This window comes from Acomys russatus, chromosome 28, assembly GCF_903995435.1.
Source record: "Acomys russatus chromosome 28, mAcoRus1.1, whole genome shotgun sequence".
Classification (NCBI taxonomy): Eukaryota; Metazoa; Chordata; class Mammalia; order Rodentia; family Muridae; genus Acomys; species Acomys russatus.
In genome coordinates this window covers 35,766,061-35,787,222 of record NC_067164.1, presented here as the reverse complement: position 1 = coordinate 35,787,222, position 21,162 = coordinate 35,766,061, and the positions used below count along the sequence as shown (strand labels likewise).

The following is a 21,162-nucleotide window of genomic DNA, read 5'->3' as shown; positions in this document are numbered from 1 at the left end:
CAGACAGTAAAACAACTTCATAAATTTGAAGATCAATCAAAGATTAATGCATAATACAAACAAAAGACACACACACACACACACAAAGCATCTGACAGGGCTGGAGAGATGGCTTGGAGATTAAGAGCACTGGCTGTTCTTCCACTTCCAAAGGTCCTGAGTTCAATTCCCAGCAAGCACATGGTGGCTCACAACCATCTACAATGAGATCTGGCACCCTCTTCTGGAGTGAAGTTGTATATGCAGGCGGAGCACTCTATATATAATAAATAAATAAAGCTTTTTTAAAAAAGCATTTGACAAAATTGAAAAACAATCTATAATAAAAATGCTCGCTGGGTGTGGTGGCGCACGCCTTTAATCCCAGCACTGGGGAGGCAGAGGCAGGCGGATCCCTGTGAGTTCGAGGCCAGCCTGGTCTACAAAGCGAGTCCAGGACACCCAAGGCTAACACTTAGAGACCCTGTCTTGAAACCTCGCCCCCAAAAAATGCTCATGAAGGAAATTGTCTTTAAAAGCAAACAAACAATATCAAATGAACAAAAAACAAGGTCTCACTGTGCAGGTCCTGCTGGTCTGGAACTTTCTTTGAGACAGGGACTTTCTATGTAGCCTTGGCTGTCCTAGAACTGATCTATAGACCACGCTGGCCTCAAACTCAGAGATCCAGCAGCCTCTGCTTCTGAGTCTGGGATTAAAGGCATGCGCCATCACTGCTCAGGCTAGTCTGTAACTTTCTATGTAACCAGGCCAGCCATGGACATACAACAATCCTACTATTTCTGCCTCCCAAATCTTGGGATTACAAGTGAGTGACTGGCTCAAACTGTCCTGGTTTAATACAGTTAAAAAAAACCTACAGAATGAATGCTTCTCCACTAGGACCAGAAAAGGCTAAGGCTGTGCACTGTTACTCCTATTCAAGACCACAGTGGAGTCCTAACAATGTAATAAGCCAGAAGAAGAAACAAGGCACGCAGAGCCAAGGTGGAACGCAATTGTTCCTATCCACAGATAACAACTATATACATGGAAAGAACTAAAGTATCAAAAAAAGAAGCTAAATAAAACCAAAAAACTTTCTCAAACCAGAAAATGTGTTTAGCTAGATCACCATAGGATGTTAACATTGACAAATGAGCCAAATACCCATAAATTTAGCATAAACAATTAAAATGTAAAATAAAATTCCATTTATGACTACACTCCTCAAATTAAATGTTTAGGTACTGAACAGCAGAAACGAAAGATCGCTGTGAGTTCAAGGTCAGCCTGGTCCACAAAGCTAGTCCAGGACAGCCAGGACTACACAGAGAAATGAAGAAGGAGGAGGAGGAGGAAGAGGAGGAGGAAGAGGAAGAGGAGGAGGAGGAGGAGGAGGAGGAGGAGGAGGAGGAGGAGGAAGAAGAAGAAGAAGAAGAAGAAGAAGAAGAAGAAGAAGAAGAAGAAGAAGAAGAAGAAGAAGAAGAAAAGAAAAAAGAAGAAGAAGAAGAAGAAGAAAAGAATTTTATTGTTGTTTATTTTCACAGTTTTTGTTTTGTTTTTCCAGACAGGGTTTCTCTGTGTAGCCTTGGTTGTTCTGTAACTCACTCTGTAGAACAGACTGGCCTCAAGCTCACAGAAATCCACCTGCCTCTGCCTCTCAAGTGTCCTGAGTGCTGGGAAAACAAGATGCACCACCTGGCCTGGCCATACTTGTCATAACGTACAGAATTAGAGCCGAGGGCATAGTTTAGTGGCAGAGTACTTGTCTAGTATGTTTGAAAGCCAGGTTTTATCCCCAGCACTGGAAAAAAAAAATTTTTTTGAAAGGAATTCACCTACATGGATAAGCATCAATAAACAAAACTTTAGAAAGAAATTAAGTGTGGGTGAGACTAATGTGGGAACCAGACTCAGTTGCAGCTGAAGGCATCACTCAGCTGGCAGAGTACTTGCCTAGGAAGCGCAGGGCCATAGGTTTGGTCCCAGCATTACCTACACCAGTTATGGTGGTGCCTACCTGATGTAATCTCAGCACTAGGAAGGTGAAGGCTGGAAGATCACAAATCAAGATTATCTTTGGCTATATAGAGTTTGAGGCCAGCCTTCATTACATAAACACAGATTTAAAAATAAAATAATTTGGGAAGCAGAAGACAGAAGATCTCTGTGAGCTCAAGGCTAGCCTGGTCTACAGAGAGTTCTAGGATAGGCAGGGCCAAATAGTGACTCAAAATAAAATTTTTTAAAAATTATTAAAAATATATAGTTTACAGACAATTATTAAAGAACACATAGTATACTGCTTTATAATATCCTATTTTACTCTGTAAGTGGGAAAGTTTGCAGTAGTGGAGAGTAGGCCTTGATGTCAGGAGAATTCAAAGTTTCAGGACAGACTGGGGCATAGCAAGGGAAGAGGTAGTAAAAGAACTGGTAAACATCAAGAAATATTCAGTAAAAACAGAATGCTTGTTTTGCAAGCCACATGAGAAAGCATTTCTTTTTCTTTTCCTTTTTTTTTGTTTTTTGCTTTTGTTTTTCTAGACAGGATTTCTCTGTGTAGCCCTGACTATCCTGGACTCACTTTGTAGACTAGGCTAGCCTCCCAGGTGCTGGGATTAAAGGCATGCACCACCACACCTGGCCTACAATTTTTTTTTTTTTAATATAAAAACAGCTTTCTATTAAAAGTTAACACCTGGGCAGTGGTGGCCCATGTCTTTAATCCCAGCACTTGGGAGGCAGAGGCAGGCAGATTGCTGTGAGTTCGAGGCCAGCCTGGTCCACAAAGCTAATCCAGGAAAGCCAAGGCTACACAGAGAAACTCTGTCTCGAAAAACAAACAGAAAAAAAAAAAAAAAGACAAAAAAACAAAAACAAATTGTAAAGGCTTGGTTGACGCCTGCTTGCCTACTGTGAAGGAAGTCCTGGAGTCCATCCCCAGCAGCACATAAAGCAGGTGTTACCCTCAGCTGCACAGTGAGCTGCACACTACCCTGGCTACCCAAGAATAAAGTTGTCAATATCTGGAGACATTAAACAGGCCTATTCACAGGAACGTTTTGGTCTTGAATAATTATGCTTGGTATCTCCATATGCACTAACTACTCACACACAGAGGGAAGTAGAAAGCTCCCAGCACTTGATAACTGGTCCTTAGTTTTCTACGTATAATCATATACTTAAGTGTCTTTTGACCCAATGGGAAGAAGTACAACATCAAAAAGAGACTTTTTTCTTTTTCTTTGGAATGAAATGTTCCTAATCATTTTCTTCTTAAGCCAAGGTCTTGCTATGTAGCCCAGGCTGCCTCAAACTCAAAACTGTCCTGCTTTAGTTTCTTGAATACTGGGATTACAGAGCTGTGCAGCATGTTTTCTGTATATTTACATGATAACTCCATTTCTTCATCACATTCGGCATGTGTAGCACATAGCTAGGTTTGGTGGTGTCTTTGAAGGCACTAGGTACAGTGTTCTTTAGAAGCACATTACCAAAGAACCATCTGTAAGAGTTCAGCGGCTTTCTGATAACAGGGGACTCCAGAGTGCCACAGTACCAGGTCTGCAATCAGCATCTTTCTTTGTTAAGTAAACAGTGTATTCTATTTGTTTATTATTTGTTTGAGACAGAGTTCCTCTCTGTAGCCCTGGCTGTCTTGGAACTCCCTCTTTGGACCAGTAAGGCCCCAAACCCACAGAGATTCACCTGCCTCTACCTCCTGAGTGCTGGAACTAAGGGTGTGTGCCACTGCTACTGCCTGGCTAAATAACAGTATTCTTGCCAGCAGTTTTTATAGCTTGTTTTTATAGTTGATTATCTAGTTACATAGTTAACTATAGTTTTTATAGTTGATTCTTGTACCTTTACCACTGGTCGGTCTGTGAGTAAAAAGGTGGTTACTCTAGCTGGGCGTAGACACACGCCTGTAGTCCCAGCACTCAGGGAGGCAGAGGCAGGAGGATCTCTGTGAGTTCGAGGCCAGCCTGTTCTAGAAAGTGAGTCCAGGACAGCCAGGGCTACACAGAGAAACTGTCTTGAAAAAACCAGAACAAAGTGGTTAGTCTGAACAAGCCATGATATAGAGATCTCCATCTTCTGCTGAAGCCCTGAGAACGAGGGACAGCACTGGCATGATAGCAACGTGGTGGCACTATAACTGGGGAAACAAAGTTGGATTCTTTTTTTTTCTTTGTCTAGTCTGTGTTAATGTGTGCGTACATGATGGGTATGTACATGATGTATGTGTGTGTGCAGATACATGAACATACTACAGTGGGCCTGTGGAGGTCATGGGACAACCTACAGATTTCTACCAGGTTTGGCCAGTCTAGCTGGCTGGTGATTTTCCAAGGATTCCCCTCCCCACTTTCACTTCCGCCAGGAGCGCCTTGGTTGGCCTCATGCTGGCGTGCCTGGCTGTATGTGAAGCCTGAGGGTTCAAACTCAGCTCCCCTCACACTTGCATGGCAGGCACTTCACCATCATTCCAGCCTCAGGGTCAGAGTGTGTTCACGTGTGTTGTCCCAGCTGTAGGTGCTTCAGTGATAAACTATAGTTTCCAGAGTTGTTGTTGTTATTGTTTTTCACGACAGGGTTCCTCAGTGTAGCCCTGGCTGAAGGAGGGAGAAACATGGGTTTTTTTTGTTTAGATCCCAAGTGCCCAAGTGTGGGACGAGGAGCAGACTTGGGAAAGAGCAGGTGATGTTTATCCCTTTAGAAGTCGAACCACTTTGTGGGGGAGCTTGGCTGTTCCCAGCTGAAAAACATCCTTGAACAAATTCTGAGAGGAGATATAAATGTGAGCCAAAAGCAGGAGGCGTGGTCTTTGGAGACTTGGGATTAAGTGGCTGTTCATCACTGGCTTTCAAGATGCTCCTCAAGAGAACTGCTCCAGTGAAGGCTTCGGGGCTCCAGGCTTCAGTGGAGGCTCCAGGTTCCGGTTGCTCCAGGTTCCAGCAGAAGGAATCCTGCAGACTGCACCAGGAGAGTCGTTCCTGGGAACTGATACCCAGAGGGTTTCGTTTTTTCTGCTCTTTAATCTTCTTTTCCTCAGGTTTATGCTAATCAGGTTATAAGGGAAGTATGCTTATTTGATAAGTTCATAATAAAATATAATTGTTAAGAAATTTGAGCCTACACCTGGCTGTCTCATACTCACTTTCTACACCAGGCTGGCCTCAAACTCAGAGGTCCCGCCTGTCTCTTCTTCCTAAGTGCTGGGACTAAAGGCATGTGCCACCACTGCCTGGCTAAATAATTTTATAAAAAGATTTTATCTATTTTATGTATAAGTGCTCTACTCTGTATGAACACCTGCAGGCCAGAAGAGGGCATCAGATCATATTACAGATGGTTGTGAGCCACCATGTGGTTGCTGGGAACTGAACTCAGACCCTCTAGAAGACCAGACAGTGCTCTTGTCCACTTACCCATCTCTCCAGCCCAACCAAAAGGATTTTAAAGTCTAAGGGCCATTCCTTTATCATTTTACAGAAGAATGGGCTGGAGAGATGGCTCAGCTGTTAAAGGCTAGGCTCACAACCAAAAATCATTTTACAAAAGAAGTGATTCTGAGTCATGTGATACTAAGTTCATGTTCAGTTTTCCCAATTGTCTATAAGCTGTCTTTTCTTATCATTGTGTGCATATGGATTCAAAGATGGTGTCTTACAGTTTCTATTGCTGTAAAGAGACACCATGACCATGTCAACTCTTATGAAAGAAAACATTTAATTGGGGCTGGCTTACAGTTTCAGAGGTTTAGCTCACTGTCATTGTGGTGGGGAGCAGGGTGGCATACAGGCAGACTTGGTGCAGGAGAAGGAGCTGAGAGTTCTACATCTTGATCCAGGAAGAGAGAAACACTGGGCCAGGCATGACCCCCACAGTGACACACTTCCTCCAACAAGGCCACACCTCCTAATAATGCCATTGCCTATGGGCTTATGGGGGCTATTTTTATTTAAATCACCACAGATGGCTTGTGAATTTAAACTTTATAGTTGAATAAATAAGACTGTGGGCACCAGAGAGAGCCTAAGCAACTGTCTGGTACATTGCAGTGCTCCTGCAGTACAGCCTGGGGGAGCTTTGACTGGAGTTCTACTGCCTGTTTCAGGACCTGAGGACTCAGCTGTCCGTATATGAAGGTCTGAGACATCCTCATTGTACGCAGTGGAGCTAAGATTCTCAGTAACAGTATGTTCTATCTTGAGGAACCTGTTTGTTTTAAAGCTTATATCAAAGTTTTTAAACATGAGAAAACCTGAAATTTCCCATTTGCTTATTTTCTTTGTCAACCCTTAGTTTGTATAGTTCAGTCTGAGAACAGCTAGTTTTAAATAAAATATCTGAAAAGAATCAGTCCTTGGTTACTGAAAACATTTTAGACCATGCCATGTGTAAATAAATATACTAAGAAAAATAAACAGTATCGACGGTACTCTGACAATTTCTCTTTTATACATTTTCTTTTGTTTTGTTTCAAGACAAGGTTTCTATGTAGCCTTAGCTGTCCTGGACTTTGTAGAGCTGGCTGGCCTCAAACTCACAGTAATCTGCCTGCCTCTGCCTCCCTGAGTACTGGGATTGGGCATGCACCACCACAAACAGCTTTTTCTTTTTTGTTTTATGTGTGTGTGTGATGTACTTGTGTATATTTGTGCTTATATCTGTGTAAGCTCAAAGTTGACATCATGCTTTCCACTTTACCTACTGCTGAGCCTGGAGCTCACTAATTGTAGCTAGCCTGGCCAGCTAGCTTATCCTGGAGATCGCAAATGCCTCTGCCGGGTTACAGGCCTGCTGCCTGCTTGCCTGGCTCTATGTGGGGGTCTTCAGGTGTCTTCAGGTTTGTGTGCAAGTACTTTACCCCGTCCATCTTCCCAACCCCTCTTTATATATTTACCCCACTATCTTTTTGTAAATACTTACAGCTAATAAACATGGAGTTTTGAATATTTGTTCTGGAGCAGTGGTTCTCAACTCTCCTAAGGTTGCAACTTTAATACACTTTCTCATGTTGTTTTGCTGCTGTTATGAATCACAGAGATCCTCCTGCCTGTGCTGGGATCACAGGTGTACACCACCATCTCCTGGCTTTACTTCATTTCTCTTTGCTATCAGCCATCTGTCATATCCTCCCTGCCCTCCCACCTCCACCTTCGTTCCCCCACCCCCTGCCCCACACCCTTACCCTCACTCCCCACCCTCCCAGCCCCAACTTTCAAGTCTATTAGGCTTTAATCATCATTCTTTTCTCTCTGTAACGTCTGGTGAACCCTTGGGAGACTGAGCTACCAAACCCCAGATATGCTTCAATGTTACAGTATATCATACAGGTAAACGCTGAGGAGGCAGTTGATACTCTGTATTGCTTAAGACAGATGACAGGAAAAGCCTAGCCAATCTGCAGAGCTGTACTCTTTTGTTTTGATTCAAGGTTTCGTTCTGTAGCCCAGGTTTTCCCAGATTATATTTCATAATGTATAGACTAGTCTTGAGCTCCTCACCTTCTGCCTCAGCCTTCCACATGTCTCTTTCTTTTGAATCCACAGTTGGCTTGATTGGGTCTACATGTGGACCTCACCCTCAAAGAGAGATCTAGATGTAATCAGTTGGAGGTTCTCATCTCATCTGACCTATCAGTTTTTAGAATAATTCATCATTTTCTTCTTTGAAATACTTTCTTGTTGGGTGTAGTGGCATTCAAGGCCAGCCTGGTCCACAGAGTGTGTTTCAGAACAGACAAGGTTATACAGAGAAACCCTAACTCAAAAACAAAACAAAAACGTTAACTAGTTTATTTTAAAGCAATCATTTGCTTATATAGCTACACACTGTATTTTTTTTCTGACCAACACATACAGATGTATAAAGTCATGAATGTTGTATCATTTCTGTAGATTCTATTTGGGGTGATGATGTTGACTATAGCTATTCAAATTCTCATTTCTCATTTCTGGAATGGGCAAGTCACTGGCCACACCAGGAGAGATCCCTAACTTGTTCCAGTACTAAAATACTTCAGATGTGCACCTGTAATCCCAGCACTCAAGGAGGCAGAGGCAAGCGGATCTCTGTGTGTTCTAGGCCAGCGGGTCTACAGAGTGATTACAGGACAGCCAGGACTATACAGAGATACCCTGTCTCAAAAACAAAACAAAACAAACAAACAAAACCATAAGCTACTTCAGAGTAAATAGCTTGATTTTGCATATTCACATTTTGTTTTTGTTTTTTCGAGACAGTGTTTCTCTGTGTAGCCTTGGCTGTCCTGGACTGGTAGACCAGGCTGGCCTCGAACTCACATCGATCCACCTGCCTCTGCCTCCCAACTGCTGGGATTAAAGGCTGGTTTTATCTTTATTGTATGGGTTAGCATCAGTATGACTGGAGAGATACTCCCTCTAGGAGGGTTTAGTAGACTTAGTATATGATCTTGGTCCCACTGACTCTAATCTGGTGATGAGGCTGCACAGCACGTACGTATGGCAGGTGGGAGCAGGGCTGGGGTCTTAACACCCTGAGTCTTATGACCCACAGACACTTTTCAATTCACCAGTAGTAGCACAGCCTGCGTCAACCTAATCCTGAATATTTTACACTTAATGCTAATTTGAGTCATACACATTTTTCACCCTCTTAAATTTCTAAACATTTATTTAGTGTGTGCACACACAATGGTATACACATAAGCATCAGGAGTCAACCACTGCCTTCCACCGTGTTTCTTGTTTCTGCCCTTCTGCAGTCTGCTCTCCTCTCACTGCAAGAGTGCTGAGAGCACTCCCAGGTGCCACATAGGTGTCAGTCTTGTGCAGCTAGCACTTGTCCCATGGAATCATCTCCCTGTTATGTCAGTTTCAGTCTCTGGCATTCTTGGTAATATATAAACACACAATTCTGTTCCTTCCTCCCTCCCTCTCTCTCATTTTGAAGACAGGGTCTCATGTAGCCCAGGTTATCCCTGATCACCTGAAATTCCTGCCCCATGTCTTGACTGCAAGGATTGATTACAGCATAAGCCACAATGTCCAGGTGCTTTTCTCAGATTCTTGGGTGGTCTATCAATTTGGATCTACTTTTTGTTTATTAAAAAAAAGGTTTCATTATGCAACTCTCATAAGGCTGACCTGGAACTTCCTACGTAGTCCAGGCTGGCCTTAAACCTGTGATGTTTATAAATCAGCACCCAGACTACTGAGGTTACAAGCAAGAACTACCATGCTCAGAGGCTCGACATGGGTCTTCTTGTTGCTGCTGTTGTTTGTATCTGTTTTGTGAATATTTTTTGTTGTATTGCTTTTTACTGTCTCTACTTGCATGGCACAAAACAATCTCTTCTTTTCCCCTTCCTCTTAGTTGAGTCTAAGATCAACCTTGGGACAAAGACATGGCTCACTGCGTACAAGTACTTGCCACCCAACCCATGTCCTGAAGCCCAGCCCCAGGAAACCCGCCTGTAACTCGAGTTCTACGGGCTCTAGGACATCCTTCTGGCCTTGGAGGGCACCCACACACATGAGAAACATACAACATAAACAAAATTAAACAAAAAAAAATTTTAAAAAGAAAAAGGATTATAGCACCCTTAATGTTCAAGACAGAAAGTACAATAAATACAAAAATGAAAATATGTTCAATTAACAAGGGTTGGGTAGCTTGAACTATACATTTACTTAAAACTGTAAGTCTGTGTCACATGGTAGCACACATCTGTAGGCTAAGGTAGGAAGATGACAAGTTCAAGCTACACAGCTCAAAAAAATGTATTTTTTAAAGTAGCCATAGAACTGTGTGGGTAAAGTGAGAGTCATGATGACTTGGCTAAGACAAGTGCACAAGAGAAGGATAGAAAACAAGGTTCAACTTGTCTGACACGTCCAAAGACATGAAGCATCTGTGACTGGACAGCACAGCTGTCCTCAAGCCTTGCCAAGCAATATGGGATGTCCACATCTGAGGGCCACCACCACCAATCAGCAGGGAGCAGAGTGACACAGGGCAGTAAGGCCCCAGTGTCTTGGTCAGTAGAACTGACTAGAAGCAGCAACAGATGCCCAAAGCCGCCTTCTGGTCCAGTAGATAAAAAGTGATCTACCACTGCCCCAGGAGAACAGTTTTTAAAGGCCTCAAACTCAGAGGTGCCTGATGAGGTAGAGGAGAAAGGAGGCTTCATGCACTTTAGTGACCGTCCCTCTGCTTAGAATACTGGAAACAATCCCCACTTAAAGAAGTAAATAATACCCAACAGCAATATGTACAATGGAGGACCCACAATGAAGACAAAAGGGAAACAGCAGCTTTAATGTGTTCAAGATAGAGGTGGAAAGAAGCACCTCTCAGAATCACCACCTCATTCTTAGGTTTTGCCACCCTCTTTGAAGCCCACAAAACAACACTCCGAAACAAAGCACACCATTCTCCTATAAGCCATGTCACCATACCAGAGAGTTTCTAGGTCTACAAATACCCAAGTCACATTTGTAACTAGAAGGAACCTCATTTCCTGCTGTGCTTCTCATCTAGATTTCTTTCCACTTTCTCTTAAGTGCACAACACCAAAATCAGAACTACAAAAGCAAAAACAACATCAGAAAACTCAGCATAACACAGGCAGCCCAACGAGCAGAGAGCTTTTGTTGCACAGTTCCTACAACACAGTAACCACACAACTGATTTACCTTGTGTGTCATGAGCTATGGTCTGCTTCAACACTACCTTTAGACCTTCCAGGGCAGGCTAAGTAGGGTTTAACATGAACCAAATCTGTCAACTATGGTGAAGGGCAGACATGTAGATTCTAATGAGCAGTGGTGAAAAAAACAAAAATAAAAACCTCGAAAAACAAAAAACCAAAGTGCTCCAATCAGCTCCAAACAATGATGATAAATAATTCAGGAAAAGAACTGCTGCAATACAGCAAACGGCAGCATGATTTAAAAATAGACTAGAGGCTAAGGAGACCAGCAGGGAGCATCAGGAGTCACCAGGAAAATGGCTTTATGTCAACAAGTCCCCAAACCCTTTGCAATAAAAAGAGGCTGCTGAAATTGCCACTCAAAACAAGCAGCAGAATTCCAATGCACTTTTAAAAACTATGTGTGATGAAGAAAATATGGTGCATTTTGATGTTTCCATAGCCAGACGGATGGTTCATCAAGTAATAGTGCTTGTGGCTAAGTTGATGACCTGAGTCTAATTCCCAGGACTGACATATGAAAGAAGAAAAGCAACTTCCAACAGATGCCCTCTGACCTCCACCCATGTGCAGACACACACACATAATACTCTCACACATAAAATTAATGGAATTCTTAAAAGTTATAATACACATAATGTGCGACAGATATACATATATACATATGAGTGCTTCAGTCTTTATAAGTCTAAACTCAATTTCAGACAACCAAAATTATATAACATTTAAAGTAATTTCTTTTGGCCATCTTTCAAACTATTAAAGGGTCTAGCCTCAAACTCAAAATATAGCTAGGACTGACTTTGAACTCCCAATCTTCCTGTCTCCTCCTGTAAGTAATGGGATTATAGGGATGCACCACCACACTCAGCTAAGATAACCCTTAATGATCCCTAATCTTTCAATAAAGGTACAATGTAGAATAAAAACAAACAATAACCTGGTCCTCTTATATATTGTTTTATTTTTTAATTAAGCAAAAAATAAATAGCACCAAAGAAATTGTTCCTAAACTATAGGCCAATGCATAAACAGTCCAATAGACTCACGAATCTAGAAGAATATCTGGCTGTGTCTCTTCTCAACTCAATCCAAGTACAGATGACCTTTGTGTATTCTAAGGTGCAGTAAAGTCTTTTGTTTTGTTTTAAGTGGGCCAGTAGCACCCTCCGCCTAGCCTTGGGTCTAAGACGTAGAGCTGAGCGACTGCGGCGGCGAAGAGACGCCGGTGGCCTGGCCGTGGGTCCCTACAGGCAGTCCCAGCCCAGCTCCTTCAACCACGTGAAGATGGGCTTTGTCATGGGTTGTGCTGTGGACATGGCGGCTGGGGCGCTGTTCGGCACCTTCTCCTGTTTCAGGATCGGAATGCTGGGTCAGGAGCTGATAGGCGGCACTGGGAAAACCATGATGCAGGGTGGCAGCACCTTTGGCACATTCATGGCCATTGGAATGGGCATACAATGCTAAGCAGGGCACTGATTGCCTACTACATCTATCCTTCCCCATCCAATTCGACCCTTGTACAACAATAAAGTTTTTCTTCTCCAAAAAAAGAGAGAGAGAGAGAGATTTATTAATTTATTATGTATACAGTGCTCTGCCTGCATATACACCTGCACACCAGAAGAGGGCACCATATCACTATATATGGTTGTGAGTCATCATGTGGTTGCTGGGAATTGAACTCAGGACCTCTGGAAGTGCAATCAGTGCTCTTAACCGCTGAGCTATCTCTCCAGCTCAACAGTGTGGGTTTTTTGTTTGTTTGTTTGTTTTGATTTTTGATTTTTCGAGACAGGGTCTCTCTGTGTATCCTTGGCTGTCCTGGACTAACTTTGTAGACCAGGCTGGCCTCAAACTCATAGTGATCTGCCCGCCTCTGCCTCCTAAGTGCTGGGATTAAAGGCGTGCGCCACCACCGCCCAGCTCAACAGTGTGTTTTTTAAATGTTCTGTTTAGATCGCTTTGGCATGGAATGATTCCATCAGTTGTTCGCCATCTCTGCCCCACTCACCACAGAGGAAGCCACGCTCTTTCCCTCTGTAAACTTTAGCTTCCCCACTAGTGACAAGGAATAATAATAGCGAGGTCAAACAGACTGGGAGTTGAGTCCTGGCCTTAGTATTATTCTCAGTCAGAGCAAGAGGCCCTATTCCACTCCTGTAGACAGTACAAAGATGTTCCTCTCAGCTGCCCATCCCCACAGAACAAGATGCCAACGAGGACAGAGCCATATAAATGCCTGACTGTACTATTCCCATCTGAAGAGCCTACGGCCCTACCTGAAGCAGCCCCAGGGTCCTCAGTGGATCTCTTCTCAAATTCTGTCCTCCAAGGGATAATACCCACTGTCACACACTTCTCACAGCCCGAATGGTGGGTAAAACACGAATAAAATAATGGGAGGGTGTAAGTAGAAACAAGATCTGTGAGTCCCCTGCACTATCCCATTCTAGCTCAGGCTGGGCACTCTTAAGAACTCCAAAGTGATCATCTAGGTCACTACAAAAGCATATTTACAACAGGAGGGGAAACAACATAACTGTTTGTTGCTCAGCTTTAAAACCTCAGCTCACTGTGATTAGACTTAAGGCACTGTGTAGACTTGCTTGCATGCTTGTTTCTGGAACCTAGAGGTGCTGTCAAGTCATATTCAGTTATGAAAGGTGCATGCATGCCACAGTATGAAGTTCAGAGGGCAACTTAATTATCTCCTTCCATCATGTGAGCCCCAAGGATCCAACTCAGATAGTCAGGCTTTATGGCAAGCTCTCCTGCACACTGAGCCATTTCACCAGTCCAAACACATCAGGAGGAAGTCTCCCGAGCCCTGTCACACACCAGCTCTAAGGCTTCAAGTAACTTCTCATGCCTCACTGCACTGAACTATGAAATAGCAAGCCAAAAATCTCCTTCATAGGATTTTAATGAGGGTAAATAATTTTCAAAGTGTATGCAGGGTGTCTGGTTCACAGCAAATCTGTGCTAAAGCAATGCTACCACATGATCTGAAATTAGTCTGATCCCCTGTTATGGGCAAAAGGGTAATACCAATTTTAAGAAACTGAAACCAAAACGCAGCTGTTCCAGAATCCCATTTTAGGATTTCCTTTAGTGACATCATGGAAGTCTAACAGTATCGCCCATCATCACCATCGCCGTCATCAATTCTTCTCGCTAAAATGAATACCCTAACCCTAATTCCACTTCTGGGAATATATTTAAAATAACTAAAAACAGAGTCTTGGACAGACAATACATACATAAGAGGTAGAAGCAATCCAAAATGTCCATCAATGGATAAATGAATAAGCAAAAGGCACATGCAGACACAGTGGGATTCTACACAGCCTTAACAAGGGAGTTCTGCCCGGTGCGCCATGATGGGCGTTAGTAAGACAGTGTCAACGGCAAGCATGCACACTTACAAACTAGCACTGGGAGGTAAGAGCAGGAGGACCAGGAAGGCAAGGTGCTGAGCTACAGAGTGGGGTTGTGACCAAACTAGGCTATGGTGCTCTGCCTCTAAACAAACAAAGCAACTATATCGTCTGCTCTTAAATGGGTCTTGGCTAAATAAGTATTAATAAATTATTAGCTACAAGAAGCAAGCATGCAGTGATGAGCTGATAGTCCAGCATCACCATGTAAGTATATACATATAATGCACATAGGAAGCATGTAATTAAGCTTGGCATGAACAGAGAAGTAATTGTTTGTGTATGGCTACTTCTCTTAACTGCTTTCTCCAACTACAGGTCAGTTTTCGAAACAAAGAAGGCGGGTGTGGTGGTGCACACCTTTAATCCCAGCACTTGGGAGGCAGAAGCTGGTGGATCTCTGTGAGTTCAAGGCCAGCCTGGTCTACAAAGTGAGTCCAGGACAGCCAAGGCTACACAGTGAATCCCTGTCTAAAAAAAAAAAAAAAAAAAAAAAGAAAGACAAGAAAAGAAAAGGAAACAAAGAAAGCAGTGTGCGGCTGCTCTAACCTCTCTGCCTGCTCAGCAGCTGTGTGCACAGTCCCAGCAGCAGCACTCACCAGACCACTAACCAGGCTGCATGAAGCGCAGGCTCAACTTGTTTGGTGCTTTTGTTGTTTGGTTTTGTGTGTGCCACAGTGCATGCATGTAAGTCAGAGGACATTAGTGGACTGGTTCTCTCTACACCTTTATATGGATTTTAGGGACTGAACTCAGGTCATTAGGCAAATGCTTCACCTGCTAAACTACCTCCTGACCCTACAGGGATGGTTTTAAGTGTCAAATTTTTTTAAGTGCCAACTTAAAAACAAAAAACAAAAAAACAGAACTGGAGAGATGGCTCAGCACTTAAGAGCAGTGGCTGCTTTTCCAGAGGACCCAGGTTCAATTCCCAGCACCATCATGGCAGCTCACAACTGTCTGCAACTCCAGTTCTAGAGGCTCTAGCACCCTCTCACAGACATACATGCAGGCAAAACATCGATGCAAATAAAAAATTTTAAGTATATCTTTACAAAAAAAAAAAAAAAAAAAGCCAGGCATGGTAGTGCATGCTTTTAATCTCAGTGCTCAGAAGGCAAAGGCAGGTAGGTAGATCTCTGTGAGCTGGGGGCCAATGCAACTTGTTATGTAGACCACATAGTGAGATCCCATCTCAAAGAAACAACACAAACAAAAAAAAAAAGAGACACAAAATCTAAGAAGTTCCAACACACCATAATCTAAACCAAAAATGCAAAGCTATAAATGTCTAAAAATGCTTCCCGGTATACAATTCCTGAAGCTGGCTGGCACTCCCAAAGGCAAACATGGATGCTATGTGCAGAGTGAGGAGTCAGACAGAGAGAAGTGGCAACCGGACAACCGCTCCTGAAAGTAAAGGTCTAGAACTCAGCAACAAAAGCAGGAGAAGAGAACAGCCTCCTCAGTCACAGTTCCAGTGAGAGCTTTCTCTCTGTTAGTCTTGTCCCTTCACTGGGAACTGACCGGAAGAAAGCTCAGAGCAGTGACAAGGACGTTGTAACACAAGACACCATGGAAATCTCTTTTCACTAGATTCAAAGGTCATTATAAAAAGACCTTTGAATTTCAGGGCTCAGCTGGTAAAGGCATTTTTCACCAAGCTCTCTAGTCAAGTTCAGTGTCTGGGGCCCACGTGGCAGAAGGAAAGAACCGCTGGCTCCTGCAAGTTGCCCTGTCTGCATAGCACATGGCACATGTGATCCTTTTCACACACAAATAAATGTCACTTCAGTAATGGTTCAAACATCTACACTAAATCTTATCACTTTTGCAAATTTCCTTAATGATGAGGTCAGCAGAATAATATTGGTGATCCAAATCTAGTGTTGCTTAGCAAAGATTAAGCAACAAAAATGATAGCCAACATTTTACTTTGAAGCAAGTCACTTAACAATGCAGTGCCTTAGTTTCCTTTTCCTGTAAAACAGAAGTAACAGTGACTATCACATGGGGTGTATGAATTAAATGAGTTACTAGGTAGGTATAATGCCTTGTTGTTAGAAACACTTAAACGCTGCCTGTCGTTTTGTTATTTAATCTTTACTAAGCAATGCAAGATTTGGGTCACACTTGTACTCTACTAAGCCGTCATTAAGAAAATTTGCTAAAGTAATAAATAATGCCTCATCTTACAATGATGTCTGTTGCTGCAGTTTTGGAATGCACTTGCCACTATAATTTGCTTTCATGTTACTACGTAATGGTAACAGACCACTATTAATAAATTTGGTCTTCTTTTTGTAGTGCCGAGGAATAAGCCAAAGACCTCAACACATGCTGATTATTATCCTGAATTAATGCTTTAAAATTCTCAGTTTGTGAGCAGAGGAGATGATTCTGGTCAAATGCATTTGCTGTGCAAGCAAGAAGACCTGGCTTTGAATGCCCGCCACCCACATAAAAGTCAGGCATGACCATGCATGCCTGTAACTCTGTCCTGGGACAGAGACAAGGGGATTCTGGGAGCATTGCTGGCCAGCAGCCAAAACATGGAGTTTCAGGTTCAATGAGAGAAGAGAGGAGAGCCCCACATTCTCCTCTATAGCCTCAGCATAAAGGCCCATGGGCACACAACACACACACACACACACACACACACACACACACACACACACACACACTTTTAATTTTTTTCTTTTTTTAAGAGAATATTGTTATATAATTCAATTGCCATAAGGCCTTGAACTTGCTACGATCTTCCTGCCTCAGCCTCCTAAGTGTATTTTATAGGCATGTACTCCCATGCTTGGTCATTAAAACTCTCCAGATACCTCAATTTTTATATAATATAAAATAATGAAGCCGGGTGTGGTGGCACACGCCTTTAATCCCAGCACTCGGGAGGCAGAGGCAGGTGGATCGCGGTGAGTTCGAGGCCAGCCTGGTCTACAAAGTGAGTCCAGGACAGCCAAGGCTACACAGAGAAACCCTGTCTCAAAAAACCAAATAAATAAATAAATAATGACAGAGAGACAGAGAGAGAGAGAGAGAGAGAGAGAGAGAGAGAGAGAGAGAGAGAGAGAGAGAGGTTTTGCAATGTACCTCAGGCTTTCTTCAAATTCTGCCTCAGCTTTCCAAGTGTTGGGATTACAAGTATATGCCACCACATCTGATTTCAGTAATTTTTAAGGGTCTAAAAGAGGAATGAGAAAGTGGGTTCAAGTCTTGGCATTAAAAAAAGAAGGTAAAATAATTCTGGTATTAAAAACATCTGAGACTCAGCATGGTGGTGGTGGTGGTGAAATGTACATACAATAAGAAAAATAATAAATCATTTTTAAAAATCAAGTGGCTGTGGTGCATGCCTTTAATCTCAGCACTCAGGAGGCAGAGGCAGGCCAATCTTTGTGACTAGGCAGGCCAGCCTGGTCTATAGAGCTAGTTCCAGGATAGCTAGGGTTACACAGAGAAACCCTGTCTTCAAAAAAACAACAACAAAAAACAAACCCGAGACTCAAAAGGTTGACAACATGTCTACTGACTGAGACAGGAATAAGAGGCATAACGGCTGTATGACAGTAATCCCAGCACTTGGGAAGACAAGGCAGGAGCTAAGGGAATTTGAGAACAATCTGGGTGACTGAGTGAATTCAAGGCTTGCTCCCCTCCATAAAAACCAAACACTTCACTGCTGAGAGCCCCTTAACAGAAACAGCTGGAACTGAAAAAGCCAAAACTCAGCCACAAAGCAGCTCTAAACAGTGTCTTCTGGTGGCTGGAATAGTTTCATGCAATGCCGAATCCCATGAGACTTCTCAATGAGCACAACAGCTGTGGAAAAACATCTTTAACAAGTCTTAGTGTGTCGGGCGTGGTGTCGCACACCTTTAATCTCAGCACTCAGAAGGCAGAGGCAGGCGGATCTCTGTGAGTTCGAAGCCAGCCTGGTCTACATAGCGAGAGTCTACGACAGCCAAGGCCACATAGAAAAACAAACAAACAAAAGTAGTTCTGGCGGGGCTGGAGAGATGGCTCAGTGGTTAAGAGCACTGCCTGCTCTTCCAAAGGTCCTGAGTTCAATTCCCAGCAACCACATGGTGGCTCACAACCATCTATAATGTAACCTGATGCCCTCTTCTGGCCTGCGGGTGTACAAGCAGACAACACTGTATATATAATAATAAATAAATCTTTAAAAAATAAATAAATAAAAATAAATTAAAAAAAAAAAGTAGTTCTGGCAAGTGATTCTAATTAGCTGGGCCTATGGCCCAGGCTTCTAAACCCCAAGTATTCACAACATCAAGCCTGGTCAACACCAGCCTGAGCAACAAAGTGAAGTCATAGCCGGCTGCACAATTGTGCTGCCTAGTTTTATGTCACCTTGACAGAGGCTAGAGTCATCTAAGACAAAGGAACCTCACTTGAAAAAAATGCCTCCGTGGCATCAGGCTAGAGGGGATATTCTTAATTACTATGGATGGTGCCATCCCCCAGCTGGTACTCCTGGGTGCTGTAAGCAGGCTGAGCAGACCACAAGGAGGAAACCAGTAAGCAGCACCACTCCAGGGTCTCTGCATCAGCTCCTGCCTCCAGGTTCCTGCCTGGCTTGAGTTCCTACCGTGGCTTCCCTCAGTGGACTGTGACTTGGGATATGTAAGCCAAATACACTCCTTCCTCCTCAAGTTGCTCTTGGTCATGGCGTTTCACCACAGTAATAGTAATTCTAACTAAGACAACAATTTACTGTGTTCAATCCTCAGTGCCCCCATTTAAAAAAAAAATGGGTGTGGTGCTGGTATATGCCTTTAACCACGGCAGAGGGAGGCAAGGCAGGTGAGTTCCAAGTCAGTCAGGACTACAGAAACCCTGCATTGAAAAACAAAAGGGCATCAAATCCTCTACAGCTAGAGTTGTAGGCAGCTGTGAGCCACCCAACATGGAGCTGGGCGCTGAACTGGTAATCTCTGGAAAAGCAGCAAGAGATCCTACTCAAGTGAGGAAGCCCCATGGCCACCCTTTAGATGCCTGATGACCTGAGTCAGGACCTGCGGCCACACACGGTGGGAAGAAGTGAATGGGCTCACACATGTACTGTGTGTGGCAAGCGCACACCCACAGAGAGAAGTAACAAATGCAGTGAAAAGTTGTTTTTACTTTTTTATTTATTTGACATAGGGTCTTGCAGAGCTGCCCAGGCAGGTCTCAAAGGTGTGGCTGTCCTGCCTGAACTCCCTGAGTAGTTGGGATTACTGGCGTGTACCACTATGTCCAGTTTTTAGCATTCTGAGGAGTGCTAAAGTGGGATGCTGGAAAGATGGCTGAGCGGTTAAGAGCGCTTGTTCTTGCTGAGGACCAGGTTTAATTCCTAGCACCTACACGGCTCACAGCCATCTATAATTCCAGTTCCAGAGAATCCAACTCCCGTTCCCAACTTCCTGGGGCACCAGGAATACATGTGGCACACAGATTTAAAAATAAAACAAAACAAACAAAAAGTTGTAAACTGGAGCCAGGAATGGTGGTATACACCTTTAATTCCAGCCTGGGAGGCAGAGGCCTCATGAGTTCGAGGCCAGCCTGGTCTACACAGTAAGTTCCAGGACAGTTAAGGCTGTATAGTGAGTCCTTGTCTCAAACAAACAAGGTGTATCTTTACTGAAGGTGTATCTATTTCTTTAATAGAAAGCAAATGTATGCTGCAAGGGCTGGAAAGGTGGCTCAGCAGCTCAGAGCCCAGCCTCTCTGCTGGAGGACTAGGGTTTGGTTCCCAGGGCTCATGCTGGAGCTCAGATCCATCCATAACCCCAGTTTCCGGGATGCAATTCCTCCTTCTGGCCTTCAAAGGCACCAGGTGTGTACATGGTACGCATACATACAGGCAAGCAAACACTTGTCCACAGAATAAAATATTTTCTTAAGAAAATTAAAGTATGATACTAGTGGGAAATGTTAAGAAATTTCAGTAGTTCAATCAAAACCACTGTATATGCATAGCACTTACTGGTATGAACAAATAATATCACCTATCCCAAACTATCTGTATATCTCACTTGGAAGGAGCAAAAGGCTTTAAAAACAAAACAAAACAAAAACTCGATATATTATTCCCTGAATTTAAACTTCTTTATCTATGAAATGGGTAAAATACAATCTCCAACTACACAGGGTTGTGTGACGATTAAGTGAGGGTGATGCTATAAGTTACTTTGTTGTCTGGCATATAAAAACATTTAGAAATGTTAAGTATTATTACCTGAATAAATGCTCAGTCTCCATGAGTCCAGTGCTGGTATGGCACCTCATTTAAGAAACAAGTTTAACCTAAAAAAAAAAAAAAAAGTTAAAAGCAATTTAAAATATTAATACACAGAGACCTTCATGGACAATAGAGATCCAGTTAAGACCCACAGTAGCACCTTTTTTACCTCTCCCTGTTTCATTTGCATTTATTCTTATTTGTTTTTTTTGGGACAGAGTTTCTCTGTGTAACAGTCCTGGATATCCTAGACTCACTTTTGTAGACCAGGCTGGCCTCAAACTCACAGTGATCCACCTGCCTCTGCCTCCCGAGTGCTACGATTAAAGGCATGTGCTATCACGCCTGGCTCATTTGCATTTCTTATGACCTGGATCCTTATTATAAGATCCTGACCTCTACAAGTGGGCTGAACCTTCAGCACTGTCTCAATCTTCTCTAAAATACGGGCTGTGGCAGCTACTGTAATGAGAGATTCATTGCAGTGCAAGGGGCTCTGCAAGATGACACTGTCACGTCCCTAGGACCTTTGCTGATTCTTCCTGATAGACTAGCAGGCCAACGGTGTCTTAGCCTTGCTCAAGGTTCCTGTTTGCTTCATATAAAGACACTTCTGCTAGCCGGGGGGTGGGGTGGGGGGTTGGGGGAGGTGGGAGGGGTGGGGGTGGTAGTGTAGTGGCACACGCCTTTAATCCCAGCACTTGGGAGGCAGAGGCAGGCGGATCTCTGTGAGTTCAAGGCCAGCCTGGTCTACAAAGTAAATCCAGGAC

The 21,162-nt window shown here is 43.3% G+C and overlaps 2 protein-coding genes across 2 annotated transcripts in view; one reads left to right on the top strand and one right to left on the bottom strand.

Annotated features, from left to right (window-relative positions):
• The window catches only part of R3hdm2 (R3H domain containing 2), a 120,801-nt gene that overhangs the window by 81,161 nt on the left and 18,478 nt on the right, over positions 1–21,162 (bottom strand). The window contains exon 2 of the mRNA XM_051170694.1: positions 20,390–20,457. The gene's annotated coding sequence lies outside the window, so the exon portion shown is untranslated. The remainder of the gene's footprint in view (positions 1–20,389; positions 20,458–21,162) is intronic.
• On the top strand, positions 11,714–12,157 carry LOC127210780 (reactive oxygen species modulator 1-like). The gene is made up of 2 exons (XM_051170534.1): positions 11,714–11,785; positions 11,843–12,157. Exons 1-2 carry the CDS (start codon positions 11,714–11,716, stop codon positions 12,155–12,157), a joined length of 387 nt encoding a protein of 128 aa, XP_051026491.1.

Bases quoted from the DNA above. Each gene is read 5' to 3' on its own strand.
- LOC127210780 (XM_051170534.1), top strand. From the start codon at position 11,714: ATGCATAAACAGTCCAATAGACTCACGAATCTAGAAGAATATCTGGCT. The intron at 11,786-11,842 runs GTACAGATGACC...TTTTGTTTTAAG, and splicing joins CTCTTCTCAACTCAATCCAA to TGGGCCAGTAGCACCCTCCG.